Source organism: Cuculus canorus, chromosome 4 (assembly GCF_017976375.1).
Source record: "Cuculus canorus isolate bCucCan1 chromosome 4, bCucCan1.pri, whole genome shotgun sequence".
Classification (NCBI taxonomy): Eukaryota; Metazoa; Chordata; class Aves; order Cuculiformes; family Cuculidae; genus Cuculus; species Cuculus canorus.
In genome coordinates, this window is record NC_071404.1 from 50366648 (window position 1) to 50380114 (window position 13467).

The following is a 13467-nucleotide window of genomic DNA, read 5'->3' on the forward strand; positions in this document are numbered from 1 at the left end:
CACCAGCCAGAGCAGCCAGGAGAGTCGCTGCTCAGCTCTGAAGCGCAAAGCATTGGCTTTAGATCCAGAAGGGAGGAGCGCCGAGGCCAAGCCTGTCTCCGTGCCAGGGACCAGCCAGAGCAGCCAGGCCAGTGGCTGCCCACCTTTGAAACGGGCAGCCTTGGCTTTAGGTCCAGAAGATAATACCGTGGATCCCAAGGATGTCATCATGTTACCTGCCAGGAGACACATTGCCTGCGCTCGTGCAAGAAATGCTGTTAAGTCTGCGCCTATGAGCAGACGGTGGAAGAGGATGGAGGCCTGGCGTGCCTTTCTGTGGAGGCACGCTGTGCGTGTGAGTTGCAGGCACAACCACACTGCAAAAGATGATGTGGAGCCCATGGAGGTGGATCCTCCAGACAATGGCGAGGAGCCAATGGAAGTGGATCCACCTCAATAAGAATTGACCATGGCAGTGGGCCCACCTGCCACAGCGATCACCTGGCAGTAGTACCCCAACCGCCTTTCACAAAGCAAATTTGGAAATACCAAGGACTTCAGAGGAATGGCTTACCAATCTGCTCAACCCTTTTCTGGACAATGTCATGAGAATGAAAAGAAGCCATCCAGCTTGTCAGAGAACGGCAAACATCGAGCAGTCACACAAGGGCAATTGAGCTTGTCCACTTTGCTCTCCGCACTGCTTTCCTCGGGATTAAAACCCCCTCTTCTCCAAGACAATTTTGCAACAATGAAAATAGACATCCAGCTTATTTAATTTAAGCCAGAAACGCCCTTGAAATCCCTCTCAACAGTTTGTATAATTCTTGACACATGTATATGTTCAAACAAGCCAATTTTACTAAAAATAAGTGATTACAACAGCTCTTGATTGTATAATGGTTTGATGATGACTGTGGACAAGGTACTAGTTTCTTAAATACGCCACACAACCCTATGTATGACCCAACACCCAAACGCGTACAACACCACAGTTAGCAATGACACGTGTATAGCAAATAACACCCAGACATAAGTGAAAGGAACACGCAGGTAGAACATAGAGTTAAGATCAAAGTACCGAAAGATAGCGATGGCTAGCGTGAGATCAGAAGCCAACACGTGTGTGCATACGAGGGGGCATGCCCGACTGGGATGGGAAACAGAGATCAGTTTGTCAGTTGATCCCAGGAAAGTTTTCCCCAGTGCCCCACCGCTGCCTTGGATTTTCATAATAATTTGTGGAATTTTAAGCGAAGCTGGGGTGACTGAAAGCGTTAAGTCGAACTCTGCTAGTTGGCAGAGAGAAAGTTCTTGCTCAGCTTGCCAAAACGGAACTGCACGTGCCCAGTAGGAGTGGTGATGGGAGTGGTTTGCCTCAGAGGCCGGGAGGAGGCGGGTAGCGTTAGGTGTGGAGGTGGGTTTTAGTCTTGTAACAATTTGACAGTGATGTTAGGAGAAGCACGGATCACCTGCGGAGCTGGATGGTCAGAGCAGCAGCTACGATTCACCTTCTTGGCAGATAACTGGGCAGTCGGACCAGTCTCCTTGCTGATGCTTGCTGACAGCAGGGGCTGGCTACATTTGTCTCCAAACGTCCCGTCGTCCACCTCACAGGGCAAGAGGTCCTCCCTGCATTCCTTTGTGATAAGAAGCGTGCTGCCCCTGTGCGTGTTGCATCTCCACTGACTTCGCTTTTGAAGAAAACCTGCCCCATACTCAGAAAATTTTAGGGTTCCCATTTCTCCCCACATGTAGCTTCATTCCCGCATTCCCAGCCACTCTCCGTGATCTTTGAAAAGTCATGGCAGTCAGGAGAAGTCGCTGGTGATTGGAAGAAGGGTAATGTTGTGCCCATTTTTAAAAAGGGTAGAAAAGACGACCCTGAGAACTACCGACCTGTCAGCCTCTCCTCTGTGCCTGGGGAGATCATGGAACAGATCCTCCTCAAAGCTATGCTAAAGCACATGGAGGACGTGGAGGTGATGAATGGCAGCCAGCATGGCTTCACCAGGGGCAAGTACTGTCTGACCAACCTAGAGGCATTCTATGATGGGGTAACCATATCCGTGGACACTGGAAAACCAACAGATGGAATGTGTCTGGACTTCTGTAAAGCGTCTGACACGGTCCCCCACAACATCCTTCTCTCTAAATTGGAGAGAGGTGAATTTAATGGTTGGACGGTAGGGTGGATGAGAAACTGACTGGATGGTCGTATTCAAAAGGTAGTCAATGGCTCAAAGTCCAGATGGAGATCCGTGATGAGTGGTGTCCCTCAGGGGTCCGTATTGGGACTGGTGCTGTTTAATATCTTTATCAATGATACTGGTAGTGAGATTGAGTGCACCCTCGGCAAGTTTGCAGGTGACGCCAAGCTGAGTGGTGTAGTTGCCACACCGGAAGGACGGGATGTCGTCCAGAGGGACCTGGACAGACTGGAGAAGTGGGCCTGTGAGAACCTCATGAGGTTCAACAAGGCCAAGAGTAGGGTCCTGCACGTGGGTCGGGGCAATCCCCATTTTCAGTACATGATGGGACACAATGTGATTGAAAGCAGCCCTGCAGAGGAGGACTCAGGGATGCTGGTCGATGAGAAGCTCGACATGAGCCGGCAGTGTGTGCTTGCAGCCCAGAAGGCCAACTGTATCCTGCATCAAAACAAGCGTGGCCAGCAGGTCAACAGAAGTGATTCTGCCCCTCTGTTCCTTTCTTGTGAGACTTCACCTGGAGTACTGTGTCCAGTTCTGGAATCCTCAACATAAGAAGGATATGGAGCTGTTGGAACGGGTGCAGAGGAGGGCTACAAAGATGATCGGAGGGCCGGAGCACCTTCCTTACGAGGGCAGGCTTAGAGAGTTGGGCCAGTTCAGCCTGGAGAAGAGAAGGCTCAGAGGAGATCTTATAGCGACCTTCTAGTCCCTGAAGGGGCTACAGGAAAGCTGGAGAGGGACTATTCATACAGGCTTGTGGGGATAGGACGAGGGAAAACTGGTATAAACTGGAGAGGGGCAGATTTAGACTGGACATTAGGAAGCATTTCTTCACCATGAGAGTGGTGAGGCACTTGCACAGGTTGCCCAGGGTAGTTGTGGATGCCCCATGCCTGGAGGTGTTCAAGGCCAAGTTGAATGGGGCCTTGGGCAGCCTGGTTTAGTGGGATGTCTCCCCATGGCAGCGGGGTTAGAACTGGATGATCTTTAACGTCCCTTCCAACCCTAACTATTCTATGATTCTATGATTCTATTTTGTAAGGGTGTGTTCAATCACAGTCAGCAGAGGTGCTCCCATTTTTTCACAGACCTCTTCAGCTGGCTCAGGCACCCTGCCATACAAAAAGTATAGTAACTGTGCATTAAAGTTCAGTAACATTTTGGATGTTTTACTGTTGATATTTTTCACAGATTATGGAGTTGTACACTCTGAGAGACTAGTCTCTCAGTAACATACCGATGTTAATCTTGGTTTTGTCAGAGCAAGACCTTTTTGTGCCTTTAAACAGTGACATGAAAACCGTCAGGGTTTAGAGGCTTGTTAGCTACCTGAGTTAGAAGATAACTATCCCTCCACAGATTTCATGGACAGTCCACAGAGAAGGCAATTCACTGCAAGAACTGGTACTTGCAGGTGCCTATCTCTGACTATATAATAGATTTACATGCAAGAATTGAGACTCTACTCCAAAGTCCTCCGAAGTCAGCCATTGTCCTTTTACTGGGTTTTGGATTTAACACTGGTAATTGTACAGGCCTGATGAATGTGGTAGTGACTTCCAAAAATTAAACCAGTAATTTTTTATAGGGTGCTAAGGGACGTGTGATTGATTGTTCTGTTTCTGTGCATGTACGATCATTTAAGAATGTAAGCAAGTTCTGTTTTCGGAGAAAGTAAGTATCTGATAAATTCAGATTGAAAGGCAGTTAGTCCTGAAGAGAACCCTGAGAAAAACCTTATGTCTGAAGAAGCCCAAGAAATTTGATAGTACCAACGCAAAGCATCTCATAGCTGAGTTCCTTTTTCTGCATTATCTGTTGCAGTCCTTTCTCAATACTGTGATGTGCCTATCCAGTAGTCTTTTCCTCGGTTATCTTTAAATGTGATTTTTAACCTGGCTGAAAATCATTGCTGTTTCATTATCAGTGAGTAGTATAAGCTTTAATTAAAACTAACGCAGTTTGCTTCATCAGAGTTCTACTAGGAAAGATGGGCTGGAGCAAAAAGCATGCTAAAATTATGGTAGCTATTACTTATCCAATTAGTGTATTACTGAAAGTAAGGTAGAAGTCTTGTTACAGCCATACTACCTTTTAAACGTTTTTCATTAATATAGAAGTCCTCCCTGAGCTCTTCTAAAACAATACATATACCCCTAAACCCCAGATGCTGTCATCCGTTGCACACTGGTATTAAAAGCACAAACTAATATCCCTAGTTGCTTCATTTGCAATTTAAAGATGAATCTGTGTGCCAGTCCTTCCCTGACTTTCCATCCCATTGATTCCAGAAGGTGTTCTGTTTATTTCATACGTTCCTGATTAAAGCTGCCTAAAAGGAATGACTGGCAAAGTTTAATGGGCGATGAGGAAATGATTTCTGTTTTCTCTTTCAGCTTGGCTGCTGGAATCCCATCACTGGTCTGAATGGGTCACTAACAGACAGAAAGTTGGAGAATAACATGCGAGGAGTGGTTCTGCGCGTGGTGACTGTGCTGGTAAGCAGATCCTCATCTTTTGCACTAGCAGGAAGGTATTTTCTTACTCTTGCCTCATCTTTTTATTAAGTACACTGTTTTACCAGGAATTTAGCTGGTGTTTGAGTGTCTAGTTTCAGTTTGTCAATGCCAGATTAATTGGAGCAATTTTCACAAAATAAAATTATTTATCAGTACAGATAATTTTAGAGTGAATTGAATACATGAAAACCTGTTTCTCCCACAGACACATAATGAATTAGATAACACAACCATATGAACTGATAAAGGGCAACTTCGAGTGCCCTATTAGCTATGGTTACCTAGCTAAAACTCTAAATGATTCGTAAGATGTAGCTGCCTTCCAATCACTTTGCCAAACTGGCAAAGTCTGGCATAAATTGCTGCACTCAGTAAGTATTCAAGGTCAGCTGAGGGTGGGTAATGTTAGTTCAGTAAAATATCTACTGTCGCCTCCTAGCTCTTCTTCAGCCAGTTTCTTCCCCTGAGTAGACACCTTGCATTAAGCAGCCACAGCTAAGTTGTTGGTTTGAAGCTGAACAGACAGCATCTACCAGAATAAGGAGGTGTTGTGTGAGATGAGACCAGTGTATTTCCTGTCGTAAACTTTGACTGCTTGAGCAGAAATTCATAGAGTGGAAAAAAAGAAGAAATAAGTAAAGAAAAAGGAATGTATGTGAGAGGTATAGGCCTCTTTGTGCCAGCGCCCAAACACAAAGTTGACCCGGGGTTGCCAAACTGTAGATGTTGTATTGAGATACTTCCCTCTCTTTACTATCTGCAAGGGCATGAATGCATGCTTATAAAGAACATAGAAAAAATGGCTTCCATTATTTGTATCACTGACATCACATGGTGAGGGAGAAGTCTCAGTCAGGGTTGGAAAGTGAAATCACCAGAGCATGTCAGTGCCAGAGACAGAGCAGTTTTGTACCCCTCCAATTATTTTATGGGTCTTTAAAAGCTATTATCTGTCAGGGTGTCCAGCCTGTTCCAGTTCTTAGTATGCTAGAGAACTTTCTGTGATAATATCTACAAAACAAAACAAACCTCCAAACAAATAAGAAGGATGAATGAAGAAAAATACAAAGAAACAAGGTGGTGTTTTTATACTTTAAATGTGTGTTCAACAAAATATCACTATGGTGGCAGTGGTTGGTCCTTGTGTTTTGCCTGATACTCATGTTAGTTTGATTCAGTATAATTTTCTGTTAACAAGAATGATCTGTGGATGTTGTCTAGCAAAATAAATTCAAGTTAGTGTCTTGGACTTCTTTTTCATATTTCTTCTTCCCATTTTCCTCACTTTATTTCTCTGATTTCATGCCCTGCTATCTTAGTTAGCATGCCATGGAGCGTTCTTTCATTATAACATGAATATTTAGCAACTGGCAAAAATACAGAAAAGTCATTCATTATGCTGATAGGATTCTATCTTAATAATAAAAAAAAAAACAGACGGCAGACGTTTAAAGTTCAGCACGCAGCACATGGCAGTTTAGTCTCCTCACTGCAGTCCTCATGCTCTGCCTCATGTAAGCACACAGAAGGCATTTGGTTTTGTCGAGAATTTTAAAGCACAACTGGTGACAACTTACATGCAAAACTGGTGAAAAACACGATTAGTCTGCGTTGTGCTTTGTTGAAATCTACTAACTTACCATTTTGCTAACTGATTCTCATTTCGTGTAGAATGTGCTCCAAAGGCAATGTATGGGGAGGATCCAAATAATTCGTATTGGCCTCATAGCAAAAAGCTTCCTTTATTCTCTTAAACGGTAGCGTTTGCATGGCTAGTCAGTGCAATTTAGACAAAGCCAACTGTGAACCACACTACAAATCAAGGTTAATTTGATTTTACTTGGCAAAGATGAGAGGCAAGGATTTTGTAAACTGCATGAATAAAGGGAGGAAGCAAATACCTATTCAAACTCATGAGCCAGAAACAATATTTTTCATTAGCAGTTCCCTTGACTGATCATATCTTTCCCCAAATGCCAGAAATCAGGAAGGTAAAACACCATTTCTCCTTCATCTACAAATGTTAATGGCTGAGACAGAAAGGCAGGCAGACAGAAAATCAACCACTAACCAAAAGCCTGAAGAGAAGGTGAATAGTGCAGATGCCAGAATTGCCAAGTGCCAATTATTTCTAAGCTCTCCTAATCTTTGGATATCCATAGATGTTGCTGCTACCCCTGTAGGTGACAGAGCATTATTTAGGCTGCTTACTCCTAGCAGTTTCTTTTACTGCTCATACTATGCATAAGTAATGCAGGAGAATATGCTGCTTTCTAAATAGCTGTCATTAGCATATCATTACTTCATATATATTGCTATAGGATGAATTTATAGAGCTTTTACTTGTTGCTAACTATAGCTTGCTTGCCATGTTTATTCAATAGTACAATCATGTTATTTTTACCGAAATAAAATCAATAAATAAATATAATATTTGAATTGGATTGGAGTCCTGTCTCAGATGCCATGACACTGGAAATGAAGCAAAACTATCAAAATCAAAGTATTAATACTTGTTTTCTCTGCTTTTAAAATGAGAGTTTTAGTCCATCTATTTGTTGTTATTCAATTTAGAAAAACTTGTTCTTAGAAACACTTGGTCAACAAAGACACTGACTAGAATTTCATTAAGTCCTATTCATTTTAGAGTTAGTATCAAAGTAACTGCTGTGTAGGCCACTAATTTTGTGAAAGAGAATAAAAATTTCAAGTTGTAGTTTGGACAAATCAACAGAAGTATTTCAGGTAAATTAAGGCCATAGTAATATGTGGGAGTGCAATGTTCATCAGGGTTTAGATCTGCTGGATAGGACAAAACTGGAGATTTATAATTAATCTCCAATTAATTTATAATTAATGTGATGAAAATGTACAGTTCTTTAGTGTGAGTGAAGGAGGGATTTCACCCATCAACTTTATTTTACTGATAATCTCTATCATACTTCCCTTTCCATCTTTCTCCAGGTTCTTCAATTAAATTAATAAATTTCTATTAAAAATTGAGACTCTATTATTGACTATGAATGATTAATTATTTTTATTAATTCTACCAATTTCTAAAAGTATGGTCTTGATCCAGGGAAACAAGAAGGCTTATGTTAAAATTAAGTGATAATACCTTTTAATATGAAAAAGTTTCTTTTCCATTGAGATTTGAGAAGTTAACATTTATTTGTTAATTTGTTCTGTTAACGCTTCAAAGCTCTCGTAACTTTCTAGATAGCAACCCTTCTCATCTCCCAGTTTCATTTCTCTTACACTTCAGGCTGAAAAAGACTCATCCTAAAAAGCACAGTAGAATTTGAGAGGATAGCAAATGGCAGCACCTGAATTATACTACATTGTACTTATTATGAAATGAAACATTCTGAAAATGATAAATAATTGTGACTAATTTCTCCAAAGCAGTCCTTCAAAAAGCGAGTGCTGAACAAGTCCCATCATCTGCATCCATCTACTAATTCGTTCCCCTAGATAAATTTAATAATTATGGACTATATATCTGCAGATCCAAAACAAGATCTCTATGTGAATATGACAGAATACAATATGTCCCCAAAATAGAAATCTCTGGTTTCATTTGGCAATGAATCCTGGTTCCTCTAGAGTCAATGGGAATTCTCTCCTTTGAATACATAGGAATAAGAAGTAATTTTTTGTAGTTTATTCTGGGGGAACTATAGTCATGCCTGTGTACGTGTGATTCAGTGTTTTAATATGACTTGGATTAGTACCACACTTTCTCCACTGCTAGAAAAGTTTTATTTTGTCTTACTTAATGTCTCTGTCTTGGACTGCTTCCCCACATGCAGCCAAAGTTTCAACTTTGTGTTTGAGAAGTTACTTTTAAGTTCAAGTCACTTGCTGGTGAATTTCTGAAATGTATTCTGAGTTCATAAAATGTAGCTCAATCAAAGGTCAGCATAATAACTCCAAACAAATTCAGAGTGTCTTGAATGAACAATTGTCCAAGAACAAATTTAGCTAGATACCCGTTTTGGTTATTTCAGTTTATCCTCCTCTTTTTCAGCTGCTCAGTTTTATAGACAGGGAGCTAGAATACAGCTGATAGTCTCATAATATCGTTTTAGAAGCAGTGGCAATTAATGAATTATTCATCTGAATGTTAAGCCATCAGAAATTGAATGAGATTTGCCCTATTTGATGACGAATAGGCCAGCAGGTATTCATAAAATCATGTTTCTAGAAAAGCCCCTATTGTCTGAAAAAGGAAGAAGTTTGAAAGAATTTTAAAGAATTAACACCTTGATTGAAAAGTACAGAACTATTTCTGAGAGTGCCTAAGATATAACTCCCTAATGGTGCAAAATGTATTTGTGACTTTACATGAAAATTTGATGCTCCCAGACAGGAGGATATTTTGCGTATGTGGATGGTTCAGAAAATGTAGGCAGGATGAAGGAAAAAAACATAATAGCAAGCAATACTGAACTATGCTTTGCTGTACATCCCTGTGTACTACATCTGGAGAGTTATTGCCTGAGTTACTTGCACAGAGCTAAGTGGACAGAGGACAGTTTGGTGACCCATGGCTCTAGGTGGGCATTGTGGGACATGATGTAGTGAGAGGGCTGGCAGAAGAGTAGACAAGCATAGCAGGGGAAAAAAAACATCATTTACTCCAGGGAAAATATTATCATATGCGGAGTAGGTTAATTCTCAATGGTTGGCATTAAATGCATGAGAATTTGTTGCCAAGATTAGGAAAGAAACAAACCTGAAAGCAGACAATGTCTTTAGGGGCATGAGCTGGCAGTGGGTCTGAATCTTCAGTCTTTTTTTCTATTAAATTTACCACTCAGAAAATGATGAAAAGAAAGATATGAAGCTAAGTCCTGGTTTTGAAAGGTGAGACTGTCTTTGGGCTTCCAACACCAGTTTAAACAAAATTTTTAAAAGTCCTTTCCAAGGAGCTGAAGTGGCTTTCAGTGTGATAGGAAAAAGGAAAAGCATAAGAGAGACGAAATGAGACAATGATTAAGCAACAAACTGTCAGAAGTGATAATGGATAAAAACTTGGAAGGACAAAAACATCAGTGAATGACTGTAAAGATTAGCTGCAGCAAAGCTTATGTGTGGAAATAGTGAATAAATACTTTATAGTAGTGTACAATCACAATAGTCTCATAGATAATGCCTATTCCATTTTCTCCCATTATTTTTAGTGCAAACTTTTCTTATGTATTCCTGATCCTTTTCCCCACTTTCACAGGTGAATGGTATGCACTGCTGTGAATCCTTCTTCATTCTGTTAGGTTACACTTTCTATGCACCAGATCCTACAATCTTTTTAAAAAATAATTTTGATTAAAGCATGTATTATGCTAAATTGTATGTTACTTTGTCTCTCAACTTAATCACCGTATTGGACTGTAGTGCACTGTAGTGAAATTCCTATTGCAGCAGAAATTCCTTTGGAGGTGTTAAAGTTAAGAAACACTTCTTGACTCTGTCCATCAATTGTAATATTTGTGTTTTGAGCATACTTATTTTACTCGTTTACCTGTAAGGGATAAATTCTTCTTTGATGGCCACTTTATGCACCTGAGTTTGACAGAAACACTGTATGACATAGTTTATTCTGTCTGGAGCTTGTCATAAAGTCTCTCTGTGGTATAGCTCAGTAATGTATTTAGTATATACCATGTTCAAATAATAACAATACTGAAATTTCAGAATATTCCATTACTAGTTGTAAGAAATGCATAATTTAATAGACAGCAACAAAACACTGTGTCTTGATTTCTCTTCCTTTATTGCACATATTCATCTTTGAAACAAAGTTGGACGGAATTAATCATTTATAGACAAATACATAAAACTGTTCCATGAAATAGTGGTAGAGTATAGAAACAGCAATAGAGTTGTTCATTTCATTGGTAAATAAATGAAATCATCAGAAGTAATGATGCATGATAGGATTAGGTTCACTATTAAGTATTCTTCATAGTTACCGTGGTTGTTGACAAGAAAGCTGTCATTTGGTATGACATATGTATGATGAGACTGGCTTTTGCCTATCAAAAAATCAGTTGGTATTGGAATATCTTTCCATGGGGCAGATTTTCCAATCTGGAAACTTGAATTCAAATTTCAGGGCATGATTCTGGACAAGCATTTATTGAAACTGAAATTTTGGAGTTAAAAAAAAAAATCACTTTTACACATTTTAATAATAATTTGCATGTTCCTAATGTAAGGAGGATTTTTTAAAATGTCTTGTGATGTATGCACACAATGTGAATTGCTTTTTACTCTAAAAAAGTTATTATCATGTCTTTAAAATTAAAAATGGAACTTAATTGTTCTTTAATTTATCTCAAGTGGCTTCTCAATTTTAAGGTTAAGCAAACTATTAATAGTTATAGCAAATATTTCCCATCACAAGGTAAGAATAGCTTTCAGAGCTCCTGTTGAACTCTCTAGTGCTAAGAACACTTCGGCATTCAGTTGTAAGAAAGCTGTGGTTCATCATCAGAGGTCTGTCAAGGAAGAGTATTTCGTGTTTGTCTTGCTAAGCTTAGGTAGTTTGATTCCAAGTCACAGAAAGAAAAGAAGGTTTTAGAGGGTTTTTTTGACTTGCATTTCCATGAAACCATATCTGTTTCTAGGCAAATAAAACAAAACAGGTGGGTATTACTGGAATAAAAGAACACAGTAACATGTGTAGGGAATTATAAACTGGGGAGAGGGGTTTTCAGGAGCAGTTGCTGTTCACCTAACTCTGCTCATTAACTTTAGTTAGAATTATTTGTAATTTAGGTATTTTTAAACATAAAATGTGCGGGAAATGTATTAGTGTTGTTATCCACAGACCCTATGTAACGCATATTGTGCTGCTTCTTGAGTAAAGATTTCATCTTATGAAGGTACTGGTTAGAAAAAAATTAACTGTAAAAAAACCAAGCACTTTTATTGTAATTCTAAGCCTGATTATGTTATCTCACATTCTTTACACAGAGACTTTGATTTCTGAAAGTGAGGAAAGACATCTAGACTTCAGTTGAGCCAGATATTGTTAGAAAGCAAGGAGGCAGTGTCTTTTCATTCCTCTTCCCCCTACCACGCCTGTACAAGGGCCAAATTGAAATTAGTACTGACTAGACACAGGTTACGTTTAATAGCTGGTTTATGTCCCTTTGAGCTACCTAGCTTGTATTAACATGGGTAGGTCATAAACCTTACAGTTACTCACACCACACATGCCTACTGTGATCGGTTGTTTTACAAGCTTTAATCTCAGTTCCTGCTGGGAAACACAGCCTCTTTGTTTTCAATTAATATTTCAATCCATTTTTCTAAAGTAGCAGGTGCTATATGCAAGGTGAGGTGAATATCAAGGAATTCAAATATTTTAGGACCTGGCCAGGGCCAGAGTTTGACAGCAAGGTAGGCACAGTACAAAACCTGGTAGGACCAGCCTAACTCATCTGTATGTCAAGTGCTACCTCTCAAAGCTCCTTAGCTCTATCTTCTCACTGACCCTTACCCATCTCCTCTGTGGGCATATCTGCATTCCAGAGATTCATATAGTTCCAAGAGCACACAGGAAACCTGACATTTAAACAGAAAGAAGTTCATACTCTGTAATTATTCCTCCATACTATGCAAGATAGAAAAGGAGGTGAACTGCATGACAGTGCAATGTCATGAAGTATTATATGAATTCGTTAAGAGTAGGAGCTCCTGCATGGCTGCTGGAAGAAGTACAATACAGTTCATAGCAGGTTAATATACCCATACTACACTTCCGCTAACTCCAGTACCTGAGCTAGCTACATTAAAGCTAGTATTGTACTGTTTAGACATACTTTAAAACACTGTAATCGATTCTAATCTCAATCCATATTCCTATCATACAACTATAATGGTTCAGAAGGAGCTATTAGGTGCATTAAGTTATTGTGAATTAAAATCAATACACAAAGCTTGGCTGCATCCTAATAGACCATTGCAATAGATGGCTTTGAAAGAAGCCCACATCCCATTGCAGAGCAACAAAACATGTTAGTCTCTGTCTCCAATACATCCCATTTCTCTGTAATAGATTGTTTTTCTTCTAAATAGCACTAAACTAAATAGCACAATAAATCCAGAAGCCACCATTTCGTTCAGGAGAAAAAATATTGTTTAAAGTATTGTAGCTGAAAGCAGAATGCTGAAAGCATTGTTGAAGATGACAATAAAACTGTCATTAAAAAAAGAGTGTGAGACTAAGGACATGCATAAGGGCAGTGGTAAAGCTCAAGTGTAAAATCCCTTTCCTTTAATATTGTATTCAGTTTCTGGGGCATTAACTACATTCTTGCTGCAGGCAAGGCGACTTTTTTGTTAGTACAATTGACTTTTTGATCAGTCTATTTCAAAAGCACAGGATCTGAAAAGAGTGGGTTTCGATTCCAATACTGTTACACAGCCTGTTGACACAATAGGATACTGAATGAGTATAATAATTTAAATATCCAAGATTTTGTAGGTTTGAAGCTTTCATCTTTGTTTTAGTGCTATTAAGGGTGGGGATTGTGTTATGGTTTGCAGCAACTTTTATAACTGTTGCTAGTGGGATAATTTCTGTAATGAAAGAATGAAATGTTTCCATTAAATTTTGATCATTGATTCTAACATGAAGTAATGTACATTGCTGTTCAATTAAAAATAACAAGCTGCTATGCTGTTTCTAGCCAAATAAAATCCCCAAAACGCTGGTCAAAAAAGTACTTGAGGAAATTAAGTAT

General features: G+C 39.6%; 1 protein-coding gene across 6 annotated transcripts in view; it reads left to right on the plus strand.

Moving 5' to 3' along the window:
* Nucleotides 1-13467, plus strand: part of GRID2 (glutamate ionotropic receptor delta type subunit 2) — a 727507-nt gene that overhangs the window by 568591 nt on the left and 145449 nt on the right. For all 6 annotated transcript variants that reach the window (XR_008449796.1, XR_008449797.1, XR_008449799.1 and 3 more), the window contains exon 9: nt 4589-4690. Coding sequence is in view for 1 of the 6 variants with exons in the window: in XM_009562749.2 (XP_009561044.1) it covers nt 4589-4690 (102 nt within the window). In the remaining 5 variants the exon portion in view is untranslated. The remainder of the gene's footprint in view (nt 1-4588; nt 4691-13467) is intronic.